Source organism: Magallana gigas, chromosome 1, assembly GCF_963853765.1.
Source record: "Magallana gigas chromosome 1, xbMagGiga1.1, whole genome shotgun sequence".
Classification (NCBI taxonomy): domain Eukaryota; kingdom Metazoa; phylum Mollusca; class Bivalvia; order Ostreida; family Ostreidae; genus Magallana; species Magallana gigas.
The window spans coordinates 55,760,548-55,787,891 of NC_088853.1; the positions used below are offsets into that span (position 1 = coordinate 55,760,548).

A 27,344-nucleotide genomic window follows, 5' to 3' on the forward strand; every position below is an offset into this window, starting at 1 on the left:
CTAGTTCCTTTAAACAAGATTGCCAAGCAATACTTTTTCTCACTGTTAACAAAGAGAAGACAAAGCTTGTTGTTCAAACTCTGGTCACTGCTAACAATCATGAGACTAGCAAGTAAGTATGCATAAGATTTCATTTATATTTATGTATTAAGGTCTCAATGTAAAAATGAAATCCAATGAAAATCTATCAAATTTGGATTGCACTTTTGACAAAGTCAAAGGAAAACATTAACAAACTAGAGCCGAGCTCGTTGCAAAGCAACGAGTAGGTCTTCCGTCGCAACTTCGTGTCGCAAAAGGATTGTCCATAAGTCTGATTAAAACACCTCCATTTCCGGACACTTGTCAGAGCCTGACAGACCCTGTATTGATAAAAGGTCATTTTACACGACCATTTCTTCTTACCAATTAGAGCTTTAGAAAATTGATTGGAACTTTTCAAATGGAGACAAAAAAAATTAATTCATGCTTGTGTTCTATGTAACCTCTAGATTGAGTATTGCACCACTCATTAAACAGATAAAGGCATATCTTTGCTAAGTAGGTGTTTATTTAGATTGTATGCAAATGTGGAGGTCAAGTGGAGATAGTCTGTTGTTGATAGGGGTCTATCAGAACCTGGCGAGTGTAAGGAGAAGGGAAATGGTTTTTAATGATACTGGATTATCAATATGATAATAGCAAGTTCAAGAAATCGAAAACGAGACTCAATTTCAAAGTATTATTTTCATACCAGGCAAGTTCTTCGTTTAACTTATTTTCAAGTTTAGAATAACTTTAAAAAGTACATCATTTATGTACATGTATATAATTAATCTAATTATAATAATAGTGTGGATGTGGCGGTGGGGGAAATGACCCAAAAATCAATTTTCTAAGCGTTAACTTAAGAGAAATTTTGGTTGAGAGAAAGGGGGGCATTGCTCCCACTGGACCATCTAAAAGGTACTGTTAGCAAGCTCACAAATGATATCCCCGCTAAGAAAGAAGTCATTACTCACGTATTTCTCTATTAGAGAATAATGGATGGTTCTTTTTCTTAAGTGAGTCAGACAAGGCAGGGTATATTTACAGCTCACAAGTAATCTTCATGTCAAACTCTAGCTTTTACTCATTTCCATTAATACAAGATATGACACATGTTTAATATGACTTTGAACTTGCGCAACTGATCCTGGGTCAAGTTCATGACACATCATCGGTCATCAGGAATCTTTACATGAAATAGAAACTCCCAATGTTTCTCCTTAAATGACTTAGGGACAAATCATTACACACCCTCAGGTCATAAGCAATCTTTGTGTGAAGTAAGAAATTCCAAAGTGGACCGGAAACAAATTTTGCACTTTACCTGCCAGTGACATTTACTTTGTCCAAATGACCTTGGGTTTAGGTCATGACGCTTCGTCAGGTAATGAGTAATATTTGTATGAAGTAAGAACACTTCCAATGTTTCTCCATCAGAAAGATATAGACCGGACACGATGTACGGACGGACAAGGTGATTTTTATTTACCCCCCCCCCCCTCAATTTATTTTCGTGGGGTATAAAACTCCTTTTCGCCCGTTTAGTGCGGCACAAAAAAGACCTATATTTTTCAATTATTTCTATTATATCACATATAAATATACATGTAAATGTATGATTTGTATGCACATTTGAGTTCCTCTCATCATCGTCGGAAAGGATAAAAAAACCCTTGGGGTCCAATAATGTCTTTTCATGGGCATTTGTCAATTTGCATCAATAAATGATTTCCAAGCGGTAAGCTATCAAAGCTTTTGAGATGTTACATGTAGATATTGAATTTCTATAGATTTAAATTTAAGGTTAGGAAAAACAACACTTTTTTATACAGTAAAAAAAATCTAAAATAGCTTTATGTACGCGTACACATAAATAAGAAGATGTAGCGAAAGCTATAAAGATTTTATTTCTTCTGTTCAAGACTTTTTCAGAGTTAACAAGCTACAAGTTAACAATCTCCCATTTTGACAAGCTAGATTAAAAATAAAATATTCAGCTGAGTCTTAGGTCACTTAATCTGCATTACAACCTCATACTACACAACTTCAATGATTTTTTTTTATCAATGTGCATATAACAATAAGTAAAATCCCCAAGAACAAATATCTATCGCAATTAAATGCATACATTTTTGAGATGCAGAAAAGTTGCTTTATTATAGTCTGCAAGTCAATTGAACTACTACAATTATTTCAAAGAAATAAGAAACTGTCGACACTTGCAGTACTCTGATGATTTAATGTCGTATATCATTACTTCTAATCCTGAGAACAAATTCTATTTAATTTTTGACTTAAAACTGTTAACTTATAAAACCAGAGACATAAATAATTTATTAAGTTATTTATGTCTCTGATAATATATATTTTATTCTGTTCATAACTACAGACGTTTAGCGTGTTCAACAGGTTAATTTTTTAGCCATATTCTCAGATTACGATATCGCACCTTTAATGTGAGGTTGATTGACATCGAATATTTAGACACTTATTGTTTAACAATTGACCGCTGCAGTGAAAGCATCCTTCCAAATGTTACTCAATTATTTATCAACTGCTGATCTGCAGCCCAGGGGCAATATTCTGAGCTATGTGCGCTGACGCGACACGAGATTTTCGGTCGCACGTGGAGCGGATTGACTTGGCATAGACTGACCGAATAAACACACGGGTGGGAAAGTGACATACATTGAGGAGAAAAATGTACACATGTTAAGTAGTCGCCATAAATAGGTATTCGCCACATTTTGAAAAAAAATAAAGCCCTTGCACTGAGATCATGAAACTGATAAACTCTAAACAAATCTTGTTTAAAAACTCATGCGAACATTCTAAAAATACTCACTAAATCCCTCAATTCTGGACAATTCTTTTATCGTGTCAGCCTCTCCCGCCAATCGCAACTTCTGGGGCCTTTCCGGCAAGCTCGGAAAAACACTTCGAATGTATTACCTAGGCGTCCATGACAACCCCCCTTTTTATAAAACTTGATATAATTACAACACATTTGATGATCTGTTGAGATGTGAGTTATACTTCATTAAAGTAAACAATATACACTAAAATATAACACAGAAACGACATACAAGACTTCTTGCCGATACTTATTTTAATGGGAAGCGACTCCATTTTGTATAAAATTCTAACATCTGGTGATGTTAATACATTCGAGGTGTTTTTCCAAACTTGCCGGGAAGGCCAGAGAAGTTGCAATTGCCTCTTCCGCATGTGTTAATTTGATATTTGATTTTTTTTTATCCTGCCTTGAACGCTTGGGGACTGTTTCATTTTCTAAATTCGGCTAAATAATGCTTCCAATTTTGAGCGCTCTCTCTCTCTCTCTCTCTCTCTCTCTCATTTTATGTGCAACCTTATGAAGACGTCAACTAATTTCTACGCTTTCTATAAAACCTCTCAGCAGTATTTAGCGGAAATATTCGTGGGTAAAGAAAAAATCTTAAATTGAAACACAAGTCAATCTTACATGTACCGGTCAAAAACTCGAATAAACAAATAGTTGGAATCATACAAAATATCAATAAACATGCACGTGTGATAAAGTACATGTAGAAGAACACGAAGCTACCGCGGATCACTTGTCCACTCGCGCGGGATCTCCTTGGCTATGTTCTAGGGGTAATCATCATTTTAAGGTTTAATCTTTGTGGTTTTTCGTTGTTTATCTATAACATTATTAGTACATGTATAGTTTTTAGAACATTTTAGAATTACAAATTCACTATTGATTTATGTCTGATGATGTTTCTGATTTTGAATAATATTGCTTTTATCAATTTTTAGAGGGGCTTCTCAATTCACATTCTAATGTTTAATTAAATAAATTGAAGGTGAACAAACTTTAAGAACATAAAATATAAACAGTTCTTGTATATATATATCTTGTTATTAGATAACCGCTGACCTCTAGGTAGTGCAGCCGCGACCGATTTCCTCGGCCGCGGATGAGGGATCGGATAACTTACGTAAAGGTAAAACACACATAGAGAGCTCAGAACCCAGGAATATTTACAATGTTTGCAGTATGATGACTAAACTCTAATTAATATAAGTTTTTTTTCCCCTTTAATCCCACAGTTGATCTATTTGTCTGATACTGCTTCAGTTCGAGAATGGCATTGCTTTTATGATTAAACAGAACGATTTCTTATTGACACTCTATCGTTTAATTCAAATTAAGAAGAGTAAGCTTTAATGTCATTGTGTACGATTCTTGTGTTTGCGGCTAAATAAAATCACATATGACAGACGCGATTCTTGTGTATTAGATAACCGCTGACCGCTAGGTAGTCCAGCCGCGACCTTGGCGATCGATTTTCTCGGCCGCGGGTGAGATGGGTTATGTAATGACGCAAACAACTAAGAATTTAGGTCGATTTGAAATGCTTGCAGTAAAATGACTCAAATCCATTTCATGGCAATTATTTTTTTTAAAATCTAGTTTATGTATCTCACTAGATAAGAAAAAGAACGTTTATATTTTCTCGTTTTTGTTTTTCTTAACGGTTGTCCACTATAGGACCTAAACAGAGGTGACTCCAAAAAGGAAGGCTGTAAGAAAAACATGTACACGTATACTTTTTAGACACTTTTTCAAATGAATCAAAGCATCCCGTATATGCTGGTACACTTTCAGCTGTTAATTTATGTACGTTATGCGCACGAAGACGATTCGCTTACTTGCCAAATGAATACAGGTACATGTAAACAAGACAAGCTTTTTATACTCATATTACGCATTACCGGTACAAAATAATTTTGTAACGACATTGATAACACAATAATGAACAACTTTTCTATCGACTGCTATAGCGAAATATTAACCATTTTAGAGTTATAAAGCGAAACCTTTTAAGGGCTCTAGACCCCTTATTTAAGGGGCCAGCCCTTTTTCAATGGTGTCAAGTGAAAGCCCTTGATATTTTGCACATATTTTGTTCTATATGTGTTTAGAGAACATTTTAAACTAAAGAGCTACATAACAAAAACACAACCAAAAATCAGCATTTTTTGAAACACAAATTCAAATTAATTTTTTGAAACTTTAAAGGTAGAAAATTGTAAAAACAAAACTCGGAGGACAACGTTCAAACTCTCTATTTTTAAGATTTGTGAAACACATTGCTAAACAGCAATGTGTTTAGAGAACATTTTAAACTAAAGAGCTACATAACAAAAACACAACCAAAAATCAGCATTTTTTGAAACACAAATTCAAATTAATTTTTTGAAACTTTAAAGGTAGAAAATTGTAAAAACAAAACTCGGAGGACAACGTTCAAACTCTCTATTTTTAAGATTTGTGACTTTGTAACACATGCTGTGAGCGGTTTCAGAGCCTTTGCGTGCACAAGAATGCCTATATTTTTGGGAAAAAGGGGAATAACTCGGTACCGGAAGTGTCGATTTAAACGATTTTCCTTAGATATTGAGAAATAGTAACTACCAATAAGCTCTGAAAATTTGAACTTTATAGGACAACAAACAAGCAAGATATTTGAGTTTTAAAAAACGTCTAGAAGAAAAAAAAGAATAAAAAGAATTACCAACAGAATTGGTAAAAGGTCTTCCGTTGAAAACGGAAGACCTTAATTAAGCTTTCAATTTTAATCAAATCTTGACATAAAACATATTGATTTATTTTTTAAAATGAAATAACATATACATGTGAACAATAATGTGTATTTAAACTTTTTTTCAGCAATGCATTTCAGCATTACCCAGAACAACGGCGGTTAAGTGAAGCAAAGAACAAGAGAAGTGGAAACAATGCTTGAGCTTGGTGAAAAGTCAAATACCTGAAAGAACACATTGAGGCACAACAACGCCAAGTCATCACCCTTAATGATCTCCACAATGTACACGAAAAAGCAAAAAGAGAAAGAAATGGAGACAAGACTGAAGAAGTATTATTGATGGATGAACTAAAAAAGCTTTGTAAGTAGATTATGAGACATGAAAGAACATCATTTTTCTGATTAATTTATGATTTTATTTATCTGTAATATCTCAACAAGTCTATTATTTTTAACTTATCAAGAATTTTTATCATAATTAAATAATTTACACAGCCAAATTGAAAAGATGAACATAAATAAGTCTTCAGGGATTAATTATCCTGCTTTGTGCCACAACTCTGAACTATCAATATTTGTTGCTACAATGCTACTTAAGTGTTTTAAGTTAAGTGAAGAATGATTTATTTACTCTGCCTGAAAATTGTTTCCCTCTGTAAAATTCATATCTTCAATCAATACAATAATTGCAGGTAAATAGCAGATCAATGACAACTATCTTTACATACCCTCAAATTATTAAAATGTAAAAATTTTATTTCAATATTTTTAAAACTTTATTTTAGTACACACACACACACACACACACACACACACACACACACACACACACACACACACACACACACACAAAGCCATTTTATTTGACGCAGCAAATATAACATTTATATAAAATTTCATGTCATTCAGGTATTTAGTATTTTTGGCCTGTTGAATGTCCCGTATATAGATCCTGTTACATTGTTTTGAGGGGAAAAAATGAAAACCTCCTCCTGGCGGCCCGTAAAAATCTAGACAACTGCGGGGAAAATGTAAAGCAAATCTAGCAAATATTTCTTTACAGCAGGATAGGCAAATTATTATCAAATCCGTATCCCCAAAATAAAACGAACTTCTTTATTGTCTACCCGAAAATGTGGCACGAAATTGTTCCTTTCTACGGAATACAATAAAGAAAATGAGCAAGAAATTCAAGAAGTGAGTGAACACAACTTCACAGGAACGTGGAAGAACTTTATGTCAAGCACCACCTTTTGTCCATACAATGTTCAACAACAGCGAGTTCTACTACAGATGTTCTTGGTGACTCGACAAATAGTAATAATAATTGGTAATAAGGTAAAGGAAATTATTTCCTCAGGAGTTATTATTTTGCAAGATTTGTTGAAAAGGTGTTGGTGGTACCAGGCCCCGGGGCCATGAAACTCAGACGAGCTTACTTCTGATCTAAGTCTCACTTTACAAAAGGAACATATAACGGTAAAGTGAGACTTAGAATCAAGGAGAAAATTGTTGACATTTCGCGTGTCCCTGTGTAGTGGAATTGATCACGGTTTAGCTCATGTAAGACTTGGCAATCTCGCGGTATAGATTTTCACCTATCCACATCATCGCGGTTTTGTGATATCAATCTCAGTCAGGTGGAAACCGTTTTCATCTATAACGCCAGTTACCTCTCGCTATTTCTTCACATTCCGATCAGCAGAGCACCGTTTTAATTTTATAATTTGTTTAAGTATATGTATGTTCATTTACTAATTGTTTTTTTGTTAATTGTATTTCAATCTCTGAATAAAGTTATCATGTTTTTTATTTAGAAAAAACCATGATATATCACAATATGTAATTTTGGGCAGTACCCATTCGTGGTAAACATCATTTTTAATACATGTACATAGTACCATCATCCAGTAAAAAAAAATGCTAGCTGTTATTTTAATCGATCTGGCTAGAGGGCATGATTTAAACCTTCAGAGTTTAATAGTACCGGTATGGTGTATTTAAGGAATAATTCTTGATATTCAAATTCATGTTATTTACGTGAGCATATAATAATGAATTATGGATACAATTGTATCTTATCAAAGTGATGGGTTGTAGATTGTTTCCCTTTTCAATATGTTTAAGATAATCTCATTTCACAATAGAATGCAGGTCTTGTGGAATTGCCATTTGGAGCTGACTATTGCCTAGTTTTATGTGGGATAATGCCAGAAGTTGTGACAGTCTTTGCTAGGAAGCTTCAGTGCTTCACTTGTCAGAAGGTACATTGCTGCCAAACCAACCATACCCATCCCTACAAAAGGCCACTACAGACACAGTTCCTGATATTGTACTTAAACTCATGAGAACTATGGTAGATGAGACCTCTACTAAGACTTTTATCTACCATACACTCTCAAAAAGATCCATACAATTTAGGATCAATGTTGCTCTCCATGCCACATTTTTAGATTCCTTTATTTGTTTAAGATAATCTAAATACTTCATTGTATATAATATTGCAAGCTAATGTTTATAAATTATTTTTAAATCATGCATGTAAATCGTGTTAGATATTAGTGGTAAATATATGCGCATCTTAATTTATTGCTTTTTAAAAGAAATAAATTCATATACAGTTTTGTCCTGATGAGCAGTACTGGCATATTGCACTAAATCACAAATTCAAATTAATGCTTACACTACATCACAGCTCTATGTAAATAACTATATATATATATATATATATATATATATATATATATATATATATATATATATATATATATATATATATATATATATTATGGACAAAAGCTTTTCGCATTTGGGATCGGAGGACGCTCTCCGCGATTGGTTCATAAATCCACCCATGTTAAAAATACAGGACGCCGCCACAGCAGGAAATGGGACACTGATTTCCCTTTCTCCAGTTGCCATAACGACTGTAATTGCATTGCATTTATTTTGCTGTTTATAAGACTTATACTATTGCATTACATTATTAGACGTAACAGTTTTTGCATCCTCAGGTCAGAGAGGCGGCAACTACGTCCTACGGGACCCAGCGGAGAGAACTCCGTCTCTCTTATGAGAAACAGACGTGCGTCCTTACTCCCTGGGGAGACAAAGCCATCAATTGCACCCTTAGAAATGATATGCTTTACACCATTAAATGCATTGTTCCGACAAACGATTTTAACCACCAACGTTGCTACAATTCTACCCTTGATATCACGTTTAAAGTAATTCAAATTTTGAATAGTACTACTGTTATAAACTGTTAATATTAAATCAGGAAAGATATTTCAAAATATACATGATCTTTTACATTCACGATTCATTATCTAAGAATTCTCTGCCTTAAAAATATCAGTCGAAAATGAAATCCTAGAAGAAGATTTATATTTTGAATATGTTTACAATGCTTTCCGATCAAATTCACACGACATTCAACTTTTAATCATGAAGTCATAAATGTGTAATTCTACCTAATACCAACTAATTTCTGAAAAAAATGTCTTTAGTATTTTTTTGGTTTTGGTCAACGTTTCGTTGCTTAGATATATTAATATGTACATAATAACTATGATTTGTGATTACACGGAATAACTCAGATTCCATATGCTTCCTAAACATACTCGGGTATTTTAATTTTTCATTATCTAATCATTCCTCATATGGGCATATTACACGCCTTATTCACCTATCGTCTTATGCAAAAAAAAGTCAATTTAAAGAAGTTAATTTAATAAATAATAATGAACCATTCTTTCATTTCTTGAAAGTGACATCTGCCAAAAATCCTCTCATACCATCCACTAAATCAATGAATTAGTCTTATAAATTTTGTATTCATGTTGACCGTGAAGAATCCCACAAAAGGGGGCCGTGATCGATGTAACACGGGGAACGTGATTTTGAAGCGGTGAAAGTAGGTCATCAAGTACTGAAAGATTTATTATGTTTATTCAAAATCGATTTTGATAACTAAAAGTATCGCACGGAAGACAGTTATTATTGAAGAACTACCCCTAGTAACATTGGGGTTGAGATATCTCTGGAAAAGCTCAAACACTTCAACAATATGCAAGTGGGGTAGGCGCCATGTATTTTATAAAATAATTCAAATCCTACCGCAGATCTTCAAGTTTTTTCGTCCAAAAATTATTCCATGTGAATAAAGAATCTACATTTGTAAAAGAAAACCAACTCACATGTGTGAATTGAGGAGAATTTGATCGAAAACCCGTGTGGCTTAGGGGGCTGTAATCGTGTGGCGAAGGGGGCTGTTTAGTTGTGTATGTGGTGTTTTGACAAGTGAACATAACAACTTCATCACCTGCTACACCACTGAACCACTAACGTTGGAAGAAAGAAGAAAGCATGTTGTAGCTGGTGAGGCATTGCAAAACATGAGTACGGGAGCTGTCAATCCATTCCAGGGTTTAAAGAAGGATGACATTTTGCTAGATCTGGAAACCAGAGGTATATGGTCAATGATGAAAGAAAATCCGCTGTTCAAGTAAAACGAAATGAAGTGCTCCATGAAATAGCTCGAACACCAGCATTGTGCTGGCTTGACCCAAAGAAGACCACCTCTCAACTTAACATTGACAGCTATGTAGCTCTAGCATGTGAGCCCCTACATGAACTTACAAATGTCACCCAGAATCTGATTCAAGAGCTACCCAATCATGTTGGAGATAACAATAAACAGTTCCTGTCTTTCAACGACAAAACTATAGGCAACGAAATCAGCTTAAGGGTCCGATGCTAGGCTTTATGATGTCAAGCTTGCGACTTCACACTTCAAAAATTTGAAGATAGTAAGGTTAAAGAAACCATTCCAAATCTGCTACTCTACTTTTTATTTGGCCTTCTTTGCAAAAAGGTATAGGGAATCCACAACATGTCCCTGAAACTGTCTATTATGCCAGAGCAGGAAGAGCGCACCTTTGGAACTCTGAGAAGATTGTCTGGGAATACTACAAACAGGCAACCAAAATATGTTGCGGACAACACCATGCTTAGAATTCAATTTCTATCCTCTCATAGCGACCATACACAAATAATTGCCAAACAAACTTTAACAATTAGCAATTCCGCTCAATTTCATTGAAAGAAGAGAGAACACGGATTCAGCAGAAGTGGCAGGGATGTGAAAAACCTACAATGAAAGCAGAGTAAACTATGTTTATCCAGCGCAAGAAGGTATTTAACCCTAACATAAAATCATTATCAAAAAGAAAATATTGACATATTTGTTTTAAGTGACATGAAATCATTGCCTTCACGTTATTCTGAGAATGAAATGGAAATTGTCTTTAATTTCTTTTTGAATAATTTTCAAACCAACTTTTGTATTTGCATATTTAACTTACTTTTTTGCAGCAACTGCAGATAGTGGAACCAAAGACCACCAGACACAAGAAGAGGAAAAGTGGCTGAGTCAGAAAATGGATACAACCAACCAGTTCCTGGTAAGCATCTTAAACATTGTGATTTCTATAATATAAACAAAATTATTAACAATCAATATCTATGATATCTGTAATTATGTCACATTCTACACTACATGAAAAAAATCTTACCTTTAAAACTAAATTTAGCAAATTAACAGCAGCTGGTGTAAAGCATTGCATCAGAAGGTAGCGGTCTCCAGGATGTTGGGCGTGAGTCGCTGGATGATGGTTGGTGTCTAAAGTATAATTTTAAAATATAATCACATTTACATATGCAGATATTATTCCTTGTAAAAACCTACAGAAAACAAATACATTCATTATTGTGTCAATTTTTAGGTCACCTGAATCACGTGACTCAGGTGACCTATTACAATGTCTCCGTCCGTCATCGTGCGTTAACAATTTGACATTTTTAACTTCTTCTTAAAAACTAACAGGCCAATCGTTACCATTTTTAACACCATCAATCAATCATACTATCACATTATAAATGTAAAATATATTAAAAAATTACTGACGGTGATACCAGGTCCTGGAGGCCAAATGGCCGGAACTCTTCTAGGGGGGCTCGCAAAAGGCGATGGCGACGCAGACCTGGGGGGCAAAGACAACCGCACCCCCGGGCCATCCTTCCGGTAGGGCATGGCCCTCCTAGCAACACTCCAGACCCGCCGGAAGAGTGCGGCCGGTCCCCTGCTGACTCTAGGTGCTGGTTGTGGTGGTGGAGGTGACAGCGTCGAGGGGGCTGACTGCTGCTGCCGCTGCTTCCTCTCCATCATGGCAACAACGTCCTCCAGTGAAGGAACGGGTCCTGGGGGAGGAGGCGGCGGTGGAGACAAGTTCAAAACCCTCCCTAAATCCTCCTCTCCCTATACTATCCAGGGGATCCAAGGGGGCATCCCGGGCCTGAAAATTAGCCACCGGCTCCGAACATATCCTAAAATACCTTCCCTGCTCTTCATCCCACCTGTTTGTAACGACTTCAATGACTCTTCTGAGGTTGGGAATATCTGTAAAAAAATTCCTCAACCCATTAGTATTCATCTTGGAGCGATTTACAAGAAATCTAGCAGACGAATGAGAGCTGGGCGGAAGTGCGCTGCTATTAATCACTAGATATGACCTCATTTTCATTTATGACGTCAGAATCTTGTACTTGAATCCGCTCCAAGTCTTAAGCAAGGCTCTACTAGCCAGGCTACCATGACAACCGGGAAAAAGCATTGCAAACTCCCTATAGAGTCTTATAGAGTGCAAAACATTTATTTTAAATGGTAGAAATTAAAAAAATATGAAATAAAATGTGAAAATTTTATTATTTTTTAGCAAACAAATTAAACATTTGAACAAACATTTATTCGTTATTTGAAATGGTAAATATTAAAAAAAATATATGAAATAAAATGTGAAATTTTTATTATTTTTTAGCAAACAAATTAAACATTTGAACAAACATTTATTCGTTATTTTAAATGGTAGAAATTAAAAAAAAACTATATGAAATAAAATTATTTTTATTATTTTCAAACAAACCAATTAAACATTGGAACAATTGTCTTTTTTTAAACACAAATTAATTATTTAACAAATGTCTTTTTACCATAGGCTCTAAAACAATTGCAGTCTGTTGAATTCTTCTTTGAAAACGAAATTGGTTATTTGCCAAAGTCATCCATTCACTTGTCTTATCTTCGTATGGTATTTCCAACACTTGAATGTCCATATTAAAATTTACACTCTGTTTTCTTCTTCTATGGCTTGAGTGTTCAATTTCAGGTATAGAAATTCCAAAGTCACCATCTTCATATTGTCTATTTGTGAAATCACTCGACGACAAGCTCTCCCCTGATGGGTGAACATGCATCTCAGGTACCCGAAGTTCTGATAATCATTGTAGGAGACGCCTGTTAATTTCTCGAGTAATTGAATCTTGGCCCCCTCGCAAATCCAATAAATTGTGGCTAGTCTTCCGGGGAAAAGATTTTCTACTGCTAATATCAACAGTATGTGGGCAAGAAAATTCAAACTGGTGATGTTCCGAGCCAAAGCTAACACCCTCAATATTTTTCTCTGTTTTTCCTCGTTCATATCTGTATTCCATTTTGTTACTAATTGATAACCCTCAAAGGTAAGACTCAATATTTCGCTCATCATCAATTTTATTTGGCTTGATAAAATTATAAAAAATATTAAAAAAGCAGTTTATTATATACCAATATTTCTCGCCTACTAAAAATGCCTTACTGAAGCATTGTAAACATTAAAATCGAAAAAATAATTGTTGACCAAAATCGTGACCATGACCCTTTAAATTTCACACTTTTAAACTTAACCTCGAAATTTCAGTTATCGTGATACTTTCTGGTCCCACGTTTGACCCTAAGGAAAGCAACCTATTAAAACGTTTCTTCTTAGTTTAGGAGGGAAAAATATGCTTTTATGGCATCGTTGGTCTAATCATACATTATTGAAAACATGTTTTCGTTTCGTGTGTGCGGTTCAGCCATCACGTAATTTCTTAATTTCAGCATGTTCAAGTTGCCAGTTCCTATACTTCCACCGGTTTGGTTTGCCATCTTCGTAATTAAAGACACGTGCAGAATTTCGCAGGTTTTAGCACCGAAGCAGCCCAAGTTTATAAACATCGGCTAAAATCGGGTTTAATATGTAAATTTTTGCATACTGATATAAAAATAATGTTTTAAATTATCATTTAACATTTTTACATTATGATGAAATGTACTATTTTTTTTTTAATAAATATAATTTGGTAAACAAGTGATGTGAATGTGACAGCAAACCGGTTTTTTTATGTGAACTGTATCCATAATCCATGTCAACCTGTATCCAGTGAAATGGAGTACCCTATATGCAATATTTTGCCAAGAAATGACTAAGTTTAAAGTCTGGAAAAGATCTTTGTGACAGCAAAACTGGTTCCTGTCGAATGCATGTGGCTAGATTTCTGAATGAGGGAAATGATATTCTTTCTGCCTCAGACTTGAAGAGAGTCTTAGAAAGTAATAATGTATTGAAAGGAAAAAGACCTGTGTTATCTCCATTGACAATGCAGAGGAGCCAAAGATAAAATCCAAAATTCCTCAGATTAGCCTTCTGAACAATTTCAGATTTGATGTGGATTCAGTTATTGCACGAAGGGCATATCAGATTGGTTGTGGACGCCTTATTGAGACCAATACTTTGAAGGATCAGCATCTTAATGTTTGAGAAATGAATGGTTTTGAGGTAAATGTTAGTTATAAAAACTATTAATCATTACTTATATAATGTTCGATTCAATATCATAAAGAAGACATACTAGCTATTTTGTCTCTGTTATATAAATTACAAATGCATTTACTATATAGTCTCTGTAGTATAATTACAAATGTATGTGCTATATAGTCTAAAAATTACAAATGTAATTTGGATTTTATTGCTTTATAGGTGTTAGAAGAATGTCCATCTCATGCAGTTGATGTTGGACAAGTCTGTGTTAGAATGAGAAACCCAAACATTCAAAATGAAATGGAGGAGGAACAGAACCAGGATCAGGGGCACCTGAATAATGATTTGTATGCATGTCCAGATCCCTATTGCCAGAAACAGTATGTGAGGTCTGCCAACCTTGAGAAACATCTAGCATTAGGCAATCACCTTTACAGGAAAGCTGAAGAAATCGGAATTGATTGTGGCATCAAAATATGGGTTGAAAAGTGTTCTACCATCCGAGAGAAATATGCTCACATTTGTGAGACAGTGTTGTCTCAGAGTGGTGATAAAGGTTTCTTTTCCCAAAGTTCAGGAGGATGGGCATTGAAATTTGTTGCTAAATGCAACAGGTTATCCTTAAATGTGAAGGAGTATATAAAGAAGATTTTTGAAAGTTGTGAAAAGACAGGAAAACGGCCGAACTATGCAGCTTTAAGTGGAGAACTTCAAAAATCTTGTGATGAAAATGGACAGCGCCTTTTTATACCATTTGAGTGGCTAACAGCAAATCAACTGAGAAACTTGTTTGCATCATATATTAACAACAAGAAGAAAAATTTAAAAAAATGAATCTTAAGGCAGCAGAACGTCAGCAGACTCTATCCGACATCTATGAAAATGTGTTTAATGCAGCAAATATTTAATTTACCTTTGGATATCTCTGTGGCAACCTGTATAACATGCATTTACATGGAAATTATCAATGTTTTATACTTTAAGATATCTGTAAAGGTGAAAAATTCCAGGTTTAAAAAAAAATATACTGTCTCAGTATGTGTATTTTAGCATGAATGTATTTCTTATTACATTTGGTATTTATCTTTTATGTTTGTGTGAGCATGGCAACTTACAGGTTACATTAGTGCAATGATTCATTTCTTTTAATGTAATGATTATTGTCAGTTCTAATTAGACACCACCAAAAGTTAATTCTCTGAAGGTTCAATGCACTGTCAGTAATATATAAGGTTTTCTAAGTAAATTAAACAAACGCAAATGGTTGTATTTCCTTGGAAACAAGTTTTTTTTTCATTTTTGTAACCAATTTTACTATAGTATTTGAAAATATTGAAATTAATATTTGCAAAACTTATCTTAGAGTAAAAACATTTAATTTAGTATTTTCTGTTAAAACCATAAAACATCAGAATTTGTTTTTTCCTAAAGTGATAAAAGTCCAAAATGAGGAAAAACAACAATTTGAAGTGTTTATGAATAACAGTAATATACGTTATGTACTTATATAATGGCGTTATTAATGACAACTTGTATTTCCTGTTTTGAAATATTCAAAGTTAATTTTCATTATTTGTTGCTGTCTTAATTGTCAAAATGATGCTGTGATATTTTAGAACATTTCTGGTATAGATTTAAATGAATTGAATGTTAGCCATTTTAACGTTTTTTTGTAAAAATGAAAATACCAGTCTTATTGGTGACCTCATATCTGACCTAGATTATAGAGTCCAAAGTCAGAAATTTTATATTGTACTATTCATGGTCTGTACTTATAGGTGTAATTGCATTAAAAGAAATTGAAGCGTTTACAGACCCCAAAATAATCCTTTGTAAGTTGATAAAATTTGAACATTTCATTAAACGTAGCAATTTGAAAAGTTTGACCTTTTTGTACTTAAACTAGATAAGTTATATATAAATGTACCTCCCCAGATGAAATGCTAGACAACATGCTTTTACCCTCCTATGTTAGTTTCTATGCATGTATAATCACCGTTAGTTGAGAGGTCCTGAAATATGTGTAGATTTCATGGTTTTTGTTCCCATTTTTGACCCCTTGTTCTATTTTTAGTAACACGCCTTTTACTCATGAACTATGCCAATCATGACAAAAACATGTGGTAAATTTTATGCCATATTAATACTATGTTGCACACCAAAATTGATATCGATACATCAACCATGCTTGTGGACTGTTTTGCATGACTTTCTCTGAGACGCTCACTTAAGGCATAAGATGGCTATTTTTTCATGTCATCTGTTCTATAACAATCCAAGGCTGTGCAGACCATTTTTACCACATGTAATGTATTTTTCTATTGTTGCTTTAAAAGCATTACTTATGCTCCTAGTCAGGGATACTTACATGGAACCACCATATGAACATTTATTAGTTCGCTCCCATGGCTGAACATATAATGCCGAAAACTGTAGCTAAGGGTTTATGACATTGGATCATGAGTTTTAGAGAGTTATTACTGCAAATTGACAGGACAAGTTACTTTGCATCTTTCATGATTTTGAGTCGCTGTTTTATGCGCGCAGTGCTTGCATAGGTTTGTCCTCTGACAAACAGTCATAACAAATGAGTTTATAACCTATGATTGTTTAGAAAACATATTTTAATTAAGAACAGATTCCATTCTTAAATAAATTCATTGTCAAATACATTTATTTACATTTAGTGTCTTCTTATGTTTTCAGTGGAAATATGCAACATTTAATTTTATACATTTACATCTACTGAGCATGATTCAGATTCCATCTATTTCTCGTGAAAACTTTTAGTTAATTCATAACTCTATAGAAATAGCCATACTGAAATCTAAATGCCCTGTTTATTGATTGGTTGAAACCTACAACTCAAAAAAATCACGGACTGAACGAAATAATCATGATGTCAGGCTTAAATTCCCACCTAACACGATTTTGCTGTTTTCTTTCCTTTCGAATATGTAATACCGTACAGAGGTACAATAAGAGTAATTCAGTGAATTTTACAATAAACCTTGACATCTTCTTATAAATCGAACTGTTGACTGTCGGCACAAACAAAAAAGGAACACAACTTGGTCGTTTATATTTTTCTCTCATGTCTTTAACAGAATCTGAATCTGCTGTTAAAGTACACGCTTTATTCATCATGTCTGCCAGTGACATTTTTATGCTACCTGAAGTCTTACTCTGACGATGGCTAAACCAAATCGTTTTACTTCGTCTTCTATTTGTACGTCCGAGTTATCGTGCTCGTTTTCTGATTTTGCATGATCTAATTAGATACGTTTTGTGGGCCGACAGTCATTATCATTTCTTTCTCTTCATCCCTATGCATCAGTGCCGTTAATTGTCTAATTGAGCTCACGACGGCATTGATTCCAATGCCTGATATAAACAAGTGACTGTGTTTTGATCGAGCAAAGGCGCCGCCATCTTTGAAGTGACATCACTTCAACTTCCGGAAACACGTGAACCCGACTGTGTGTAGGAATCCGGAACGTTGTTAGGCCTAGACGCCGTACTTCCGACTTTGTGCATTTCTGTAACTTGTCTGACTGACGTTGCCAACAAAGACTTTGATGTCGTTGACTGGCGAAGTCAACGTATAGGTAAAGCATGCGCCAAAACAGAGTCATTATGAAGAGGCGGAGAAGACAATGGCTGGCGTATCAAATTACCACTTATGGGTCTATCAGCGATTTCGAAGTCAAATTGTTTTCAATCGGCATCAACAGTAACAGAGTGTGGCAATGCCACAAAAAAGGTGGAATAAGAACCACAAATGGTTGGCATTGAAGATTCTGTGCGCACGATAGTAAGCTGCTCTGAGGCAGCGTGCCCTCCTCTGACCAATGGCGTCAGCGTGATCAGCATCTCCTGTAACCAAATAGCCGTATATATATGAAATATAATTTTATGATTGTATTCTGCTTTACGTTAATTAGTCATTAGCTTGATGTGCACTTGATACGAGATAAGTGTATAGTGAACAATGTTAAATGTCATCGACCGAAAAGGACAACTGCGTAGTTAGAATTCGTGGTGTTAGCGGAATAACCAAGAAGAATAAAACTCTCGATGATGACTTTGGAAAGCGGTCAACGGATACAAGACTCTTAATTGTAATTAACCTTTAACAATGGACTTCGTTGAGAAGTCACTTATGAACTGTGACCCGAAAGGATGTATTAACAATTGCTTATTCTATGTTACTGATTTTTATGCTTATGATTTGATTAATAATTGGTAGATTGATTTTAGACCACTATACGATTACAGTGCTTAATAAATATCATAAAACATGATCTGACTTATGATTTCAAAAGTCTAGAGAATAACAACAGAAGGATCACACATATAAATCCAATAAAGGCCAAACAGAATGAACAGTTCTCACAAAATATAAAAAGGAAACAACAATAATAAACTACACGGGTGGTCTTCTCCAAGCGAGCACTGAATTAACTATGACGGGTAGTGGCGCGAAAGCTTCTCGATATTTTCTGTGAATTAGTGGTCATTACTGTGCATGCGCTAGTTATACTGAATATTTAGCTTTATATGTACGACAAGGACGAAGGATGAACCAAATTAACCAACAAGAAAGTACTTAACTTTGTCCATTTGTAAATTATAAAAGATCTTATTAGTCGTGTCGGCCATTTCACCGTTCAACCATAGATATCATCAGGCCTTACTTTTGTGACGCGGCTCGAAACGTCAACAATGAAATGTTGCAACATTCATTTCTTGCATGAATCACCCAAGCCTTAAATTTTTGAACATTTCCTTTCTTTTTCAAGAAGATTTATGTATTGTATATTTTATACTCTTTTTTGTAGACACTGAAAGAACACGACTGACTTTGACAGGCAGTACAGGAAAAGGATCAGTTTCTATAGAAAAGACTACCAATACTAAAGAAAAGAGAAAATGGGATAAGAAAATATTAGCATATAGAGCAATGAGCCAAAACCTAAACTCCAAAGACATTTTGTAGAAAAAACATGCAAATGAGCTGTTGCCAGGTTTTTCTCTCTCCGCATACGTTCTAAGGAGGGGAAATTATTACTTGAAGAAATGACCAACATAGGAAATTTTATTAAAATTCTAAAGTTTTAGAGAGTGGGCATGGAGAAATCATACATGTACCCTTTAAGTGTCCCAGTCAAGAACAAAAAGTATCAGTAAATGAATTATCTCCATTTGAGTACTGTCTGTGGTTTTTCATAGAAACTGGTCTTTGAAAGCATCAGAAGAATTGTCATGGTTAGCCCAAGAATGACAAAAAGACACTAATCGTAGTGTTAAAGAATACTAAATCGTAGTGTTAAAGCAAGAAGTGCATTGCTTTTGCCTGTATGTGATTCTGGAAATGAGAAACTACGAGATATAGTGACACATGGTGAGAAAAGATCCATTTATTCTTCAATATGGAGAAAAACTGTTTAAAATAGAAGACAGAAAAAAAATAGACATTTTATAAGTCAAAAGATCAGGGAATTGGGAAGATTTCTGCAAAATGTTGCAAAATTATAAAGGCTCAGACCTAATTCGATGGTGACGCAAACAGAAAACAAGAAGTTGATGACATTTTTTAGTTACGCAAAATGAAATGAAGTGTTAGAGTATCGATTTTAGCTTACCAATCACTTCAAGGAAATCATCTAAAGAAGTTCTCATCAACTTAAACAGAATGTCACAGAAAAAGTATGGTATGAACTGGCTTAAGTTATTTCATGTCAAATAACACTTCTTAATCGTCGTCAAAGTGGAAAAACATCAAGGATGAAAGTTGCTGCTGAATATTCGCTTGCACCAAAAAGACAGATGAAGAAACCAGCAAGTACTTGATCCCGTGAGAAAATAAATATGTAACAATTTTTTTCGTCTAGAGGTGAAGGAAAGGAGGGGAAACAAAGTCCCTATTTTGTTGACTGATAAAACAAAAAGCATCATAGATTTGTGAATGAAAACAATGAAGAGCGTGGAGATTCTCCCTGAAAACCTTTATGTGTTTGCTGTTACAAAGAGTGTTCATTACATCAGATGCAGGTTATTTACAACCAAATTGGACATAAAGCATCCTTATGGAAATGTTAATATAAATTGCAGAATTGAAGTGCCAGTTTCTGTTCAAAATGGGGTAAACCTCAAAACTGTATTTAAAATGTGGGTGCGTTTTTGGAAGTTGATTTTAATCAACTCTCATATGCAGTTACTCTGGCAAACCAAAACTGAAACAGTGTTTGGACCTAAGCACAAAACATCACCGCTGACAAGAGTTAGTTCTTGAAAATAATCGATAAATTCGATGTAATGTACGCTGAAGCATTTTTTAAGGGAACCACACAAGCACAGTTATGACCATTGTTATTATAGTCTGTCCCAACGTATTTATGCTGCTTATTTGAACGACTTTTAATAAAAATACACATACCTGTGACAGAAGTGCAAATAAAATCGATGAAAGGGAAAATTCCCAAGATAACTTCATTCACATATTATCATTTTCCCCTCGTAAAAATTCACAGGAACGAAAACAGATTTCCTACGGAAATTTATAATTGGGAATGTTGACATCTTTTCTCAATTCGGAAGTACTCGGGACAACTCGCGCAATTTTTAAACGTTATCATCCGGGCGTCTTCATCGCAATGGAACCCCCCCCCCCCCCTAGACTTTTTATTTTTAGCCGTGTATTGATACCCGACAAGCTAGAGGTGGCGTTTCAAAGGGGAAATCTTAAGATTTTTTTTTTTTTACATAATATTGAATTAATATCGTCTGAACCTAGAGGTATTTATAAATATCGAATAATATAAGGAAATATGCGGCAAAATATCTTGGGGGAGACTATAGTAAGTATAAAATCTGCAACAATTTTTACAATGATTTTTTAAAAGAAAAATTTAAGTGTTATTTAATCATTCACATTTTACTTCATAGGGTGAAAAACATTTACTTTATACCGTATTGCAAGATTATATCCCAGCCGATGGTAGTATATGCATATTGTAGATTGCTAACTGTACAAACTGGTGCATACTATATTTAGAATGTAATGCACGCTTTTTACGCTGTACCCAAGTGAACATCTTAATAGCACGATTTTGTACAGTTAGCAGTCTACAATATGCATATACGGTGGTTTCATCAATATTCGTTGAATATCAACTTTTGAGGATTTCGTTGTTAAGTTTATCCATGAAATTAAGTGTTCACTACTAATAATTTGTATTGAAAGGATCATTGGCCACGAATTTAAGTATCCCTGAAACCATGATTTTCACTTTATCAACGAAAATTGATACCCTTGAATATTAATGAAACCACAGTACTACAGTTAGCAAACCTCTTATCTATATTTAACTTTTCTTTCAAATGGATAAGAACCCTTTCCTTCTTTGACCATTTTTACATAAATTCAAAATTCTTCTTCTTTTCATAAAAAATAAATTGCTAGCACAAGCATTTCTTTTAAAAGTTTTGAAAAATGTAATGCTTCAACACGTCATTATGTATTTTTAATCTAAAGACAAAAGTTATAAAATAATATTCTCTTGGTCAATGGTTACAATGTCCTATCCACTGTCCTATTTAAAAGAAAACGAAAAAAAAACCGCAGTTGTTATTTATTGACACAACATTAATAACACAGAATAAAAACCAACACTAATTGATTCGAACGAAATTTGTACATGTTGATACATATAGAGGTACATGAAAGATTCACAGTCAATATATCCAGTGTATGTAGTATTATACATGTAAATGAGATAAGATAGAGTCATCAAGCGACATACCGAACAAATACATGTAAAAAATCATTTCATGCATATCTTTCACAATTATAATAACGCTATGCTATGGTTATGATTTTAATGATATGCTATATTATTTTTATGATATGCTATACTAATATAATGATATGCTATTAATGAAAATTTTAAATGAAAGGCTTAATGATAAAATGTGTTATGATATGCTATGATATTTGCACGGAAACGCCTCTGTATACAAGAGTTCAACACATTTGAATTAAAATGAAAGGAAGCTAAAACCCACCACTGTTCTGTAATGTTAACATTATTTCTCGAAAATAAAATAATTTAAAAGCGAGTTAAATCATGCTGTATGCTATGTTATGGTATGATATGGTTGGCAATCATAAGATTATATGTAATGGTATCGGATTCCAAAGCAGTGGTATAAGATTTCAGTGCTCTGTTACATTGTATGCTTTGGTTATATGTTGTAAATGATCCATGTATGCTTGAACTAACTGAAGGCATAAGTACGACTTGGCCAGCTGAATTAAAAAAAAAGATACATAATTAGTTATCCGGGATGCACAAACAAATGCATGTATTTTTATACGGTAACGTTTTATCTATGACACCAAATCATTTGATGATTAGACGGGGACCACAAACACGTCAACTTCACAAAGAGTGAGATACTGAGTTGTCTTGGAGATCTGAACGAATCTTCCCCGTGGTAATGTCGGACAGTCGATGACGACCAGCTGTGACGCAGTTCCGGGACCAGCAAAGAAACCACAGGTAGTGTTGACATCTGATTCTGTCAGCCCTACAGTGACGGTAACGTCCTGCAGCCGGAACGACACATCTAAAATAAGACATTTTATGGTCATATAGGATATGTTCAGAACACTAGAACATGCTACTACACCAGTTGAACGGATCAGTTCATTATGCTTTTTGAACAATACGCTTCATTCACTTTTTACACGGCTCTGTTTATAAAATACAGCTTCAAGTTTTTTGAATGATGTGCTTGCTTTTATAATGAGGCGGTCGTGGCCTGAAGCCTTTTACTTTGCGATAAAGAGTTTAAAAGCAACATACATGAATATCATTACAGGGAAATATAATAATCTTTGTGAAAAAAAAATTGCTTTTCACTCCTAAAGTCTAGACAGTTATCAACTTTTATAAAATTATTCAACTCCTTAATTTTCTATTTAGGTATTAATTATCTGTGTTCATGCACATGTATATATATGCAGGTCTTACCGAACACGCCATCGGATATTTTATCTAAAACGACATCTTGTATACTATCAGGCATTTTGTTTTCTTTTCAGCTACATGTATTTCTTTTTCATTTCATGGACAAGTAATAGGTCTTCACTGTATGCAATCGATTGAACATGCATTACAAATTTCTCTAAACCGAATTTTAAGAAAAACTAGCTATTTTTGTACCATATATTCTTGAATAACGTACACAGTAACGGTTTTCTTTATGTCCGATGGCCAGTGATCGGCCGGATGTGGAAATTTTTAATGGAACAATTTACGAGGCCGAGTACAGTCTGAGTGCGCATGGTTTTGAGCATTTTATTTTGAGGAATGCGTAAGTGCCAAGTTATAACTTTTTTTTAAACTCGTATATGAGTCGAAATAGTGTGGTTTTTTCTCAAAATTATCATCTGTATTTTTTATGAGTATATGAGTTAAAAAGGTGCCTTTAGGGTCATAATTGGGTAAATATGTAGTATGGTGCTCACGAAAGCATCGTTTCCCAGTATTGTAAACTTCTGAATAATGCCGAAAAAAAGGAAAATTCAAAGCTGGCATAACTTCTTTTGTTAAGATTCTTTGACAAGGCATTATCAGTTACATATAAACTTTTTAATGGTTTATTTATTTTAAAAAATATATTACCCAATAAGAACTGCAACATGCAAATTATATATATATATATATATATATATATATATATATATATATATATATATATATATATATATATATATATATATATATATATATATAGTTTAAATCCACACACGTAGTATTATATGAAAAAAATCACAACACCGAAATAAACTTAACTAGTTTCATTTTAAGTCATCAGGAGTTTAACAACATGTTGCTAAGTTACACAAATACACATACATACGAATACATATTTCTTATTGTGACGTCATAAAACGCTAGTATTATGTTACCTTATGTAGCCGAATTGATTATGACGTCATAATATAAAGATATACATTAAGTACGGGGAAATAAAATTCTCCATACAAATAATAGAAATATATAAAATAATTACGGGAAACAGTTTTTATCTGATACATTATATAATTATAAGGCATTTAAAACGGGTCTATATTTGTTGATAAACAGTTTTTCTTTTGCCTCACGTTCTTTTTCTGAGGTATCCCTGAGAAACTTGTAAAAAGGAAAAAAGGTAAAATTAGGACTTTTATAATATTATACTAGCGTTTTATGACGTCACAAAAAGAAATATGTATTCGTATGTATGTGTATTTGTGTAACTTAGCAACATGTTGTTAAACTCCTGATGATTTAAAATGAAACTAGTTGAGTTTATTTCGGTGTTGTGATTTTTTTCATATATATATATATATATATATATATATATATATATATATATATATATATATATACACACATATATACACATTCACATAGTAGTATTTTTCAAATAATCATTGTTATAAAAGTTGACATTAAGGCAATAAAAAATTCTCATGTGTTTGACTTAATGGAGGTATAAATAAAACATTAGTATTAAGTTTACATTTTATCAGAATATACATGTGTTCAATACTTTTTTTATGTCTTTGTTCATATAAACATGTAAAACTTTGCCATTACAGTAGTCATTCTTACCCACTGAGTTATGTCCCCCATTTTTAGAAGGTCAGTAAACATTAGGATTTTATTATATGTATGGTACATACTGATTGGATTGGTTTTCATTGTAGATACATATTTTAAGTCATACTATTTCAGATGAAGGAGATTAACATTAGCAGTACTTAACCTGTAGGCATCATTAGTTTTTTAACCATGAACCTGTGTTTACTTTTAGAGAAATCATTGTTAAAGTACATATGTATTGTCATTTTAAAGACCAAAGTGATTATATACTTATCACCGCTATAAAATTAATTTTCTGTTCCTGACTGAACCCCCTTACATTTTATATAACGTGTGTGTTGGGTGTATTCCTTATACTCATTAGTACAGAATATCATAAAGGGGGTTAGATCCAAAGGAATCTCGAATTCCGTAGAACATATAATAAAAAAAACTGTATCTTTAATATTATGATTTTCAATATACTTACGAGCGTATTGAAAATCTCATTTAATCCTATCCGAATATTCTGACTCTTTAAACTGAGCTGATATATTGTCCCATTCATGTATGTCATCCGGTAATTGTTCACCCATTTATTTCTTTATCGTGTTACTTTATTGCAAAATAATACCAATTATACAACTTCTAATTGCAGAGAATATAAAAAAGCAGATCAACAATGATTTTTTTGGGCGTTGGGGGGGGGGGGGCGTAACCATTTTAATTTCACTTATTTGATCAAAGGTATGGACAAAAACCAAAATCAAAACATCAGTGTTCTCTTGATTTACTATATTTCGATTCAATTTATAATGTTTTTTTACACTTACCAGCGTATTGATCTTTTCCTCTGTTAAGTATTCTGACAGATATGATGGAATACACAGCCTGCAGATCCACCATCCACCAAGGATTGATGTCGCTATCAGCTGTGTTTGTACACTTGTCTACAACATTATTTGTTCCTCTGTTGCCATCAACTGCATACGAGGCGTTATACTCAAGATATGTTGATGATTGTTCGGCAGGTTTACCTAATGCAATGTTCGGCAGAACTGTCAACGATAATCCAAAAATAAGATTTTCATGATAATGATAAGACCATACTATCTACTACATTGAATGCTAAATTTACTTTGATAAATAGAGCTGTAATTAAAAATCTTCAATTTCTGAGGATAGCTAAATGACTTGTATTCAACACTTTTTAGCATCAATATGTTACATGTTGAACATTTTACACTGGTTCAATATGAACAAGAGTAAGGTTTGCAATAAAAACACCAAAATTTGATGAAAATATGCATATCTGAAAATAATGGGAACGTGGATGTTTGCTACATGCGTTTACATGACAGCCGATGCCAAACTTTGCCGTTTAAATATAACATGACATACTACATCCGGAGTATCGATTTTTTGTCTTATTTAACCTTTTTTAGTTACGCTGATAATATTTTGCCACCCAAGTTTTAAACTGATGGACGAGAAATGAAAATCGATCTTAAAAAACAACCACCAATTTTATTTTCATTTGATAATCATGTTGAACAATAAATAATTCAGTATCAAAAAAGCAAAAGCTTTTTTGATGGTTTATACGTCGCCTTAAATTAAAAATTTAACACATACTGTATACAAGGAAATGTTTGCCTCAGTTTCATTTTCGCCACTTTCCCGCCATCGTTGTCAGCGGCTGAATTCAAGACTTGGCGATTTCCATTATTTCAAATAATTTCGCTTTAATCAACTGTGTCTGGGCGATTTCAAAACATGGCGAACTGTTTGCAAGTAAAAGGGGTGGAGATAACACGGGCGGAAATCCCCGGTATACAGTAACAGTATTACTCAATGAACCCAATTTACTAATACGATATATATAAAAGTAGTAAGACTGATATACCTGATAGATCTACAGGCGAAAACACAACAATAACCATTCAAAGAAACAAGAGGGTACATATATATTAAATCATAACAAATGTATATCAAGAAACTCTAATATCACATTTTGTTTAGAGTTATGCTTGCATTGACAAGATATTTATGAAGAAAAAAATACGAGGTTGAAAAATATTCCAAAAATAAATCGATTAGCTTAGTTAAGGAACATTCTTTTGCATGCAAAATTCATAATGATTTGTCTACGTATGAAAGTCTACGAATGCATGTTAACATTTTTGTAGTAAAAACTTTATCAGTAAATAACTTTGCAGAAAAAAAAAATATTGAATATTACTACCACATTAACAGCCCTCCCTTTTTTTCTTTTTCTTTTTTTTTTTTTTACAGAAAAGACCCTTTTCGTATATTATCGACATTTTTATATTCGGTCATAATTGATTTACAGTTTAAAATTGAGTAAAAAATAATCTGCGTTTTTTTTTCTTTTCTTAATCAAAACA

At 33.6% G+C, this 27,344-nt stretch overlaps 1 protein-coding gene across 3 annotated transcripts in view; it reads right to left on the reverse strand.

The window, feature by feature from the left end:
• Positions 1 to 21,901: 21,901 nt before the first annotated feature.
• The window catches only part of LOC105342642 (uncharacterized), a 52,070-nt gene continuing 46,627 nt past the window's right edge, over positions 21,902 to 27,344 (reverse strand). For 2 of the 3 annotated variants that reach the window (XM_066089232.1, XM_066065192.1), the window contains exons 4-5: positions 25,770 to 25,994; positions 21,902 to 22,930 (exon numbers count right to left, since the gene is read on the reverse strand). In XM_066089232.1, the coding sequence (XP_065945304.1) occupies positions 22,716 to 22,930; positions 25,770 to 25,994 (440 nt within the window). In that variant the 3' untranslated portion in view covers positions 21,902 to 22,715. The remainder of the gene's footprint in view (positions 22,931 to 25,769; positions 25,995 to 27,344) is intronic. The other variant, XM_066065544.1, reaches the window with a different exon arrangement.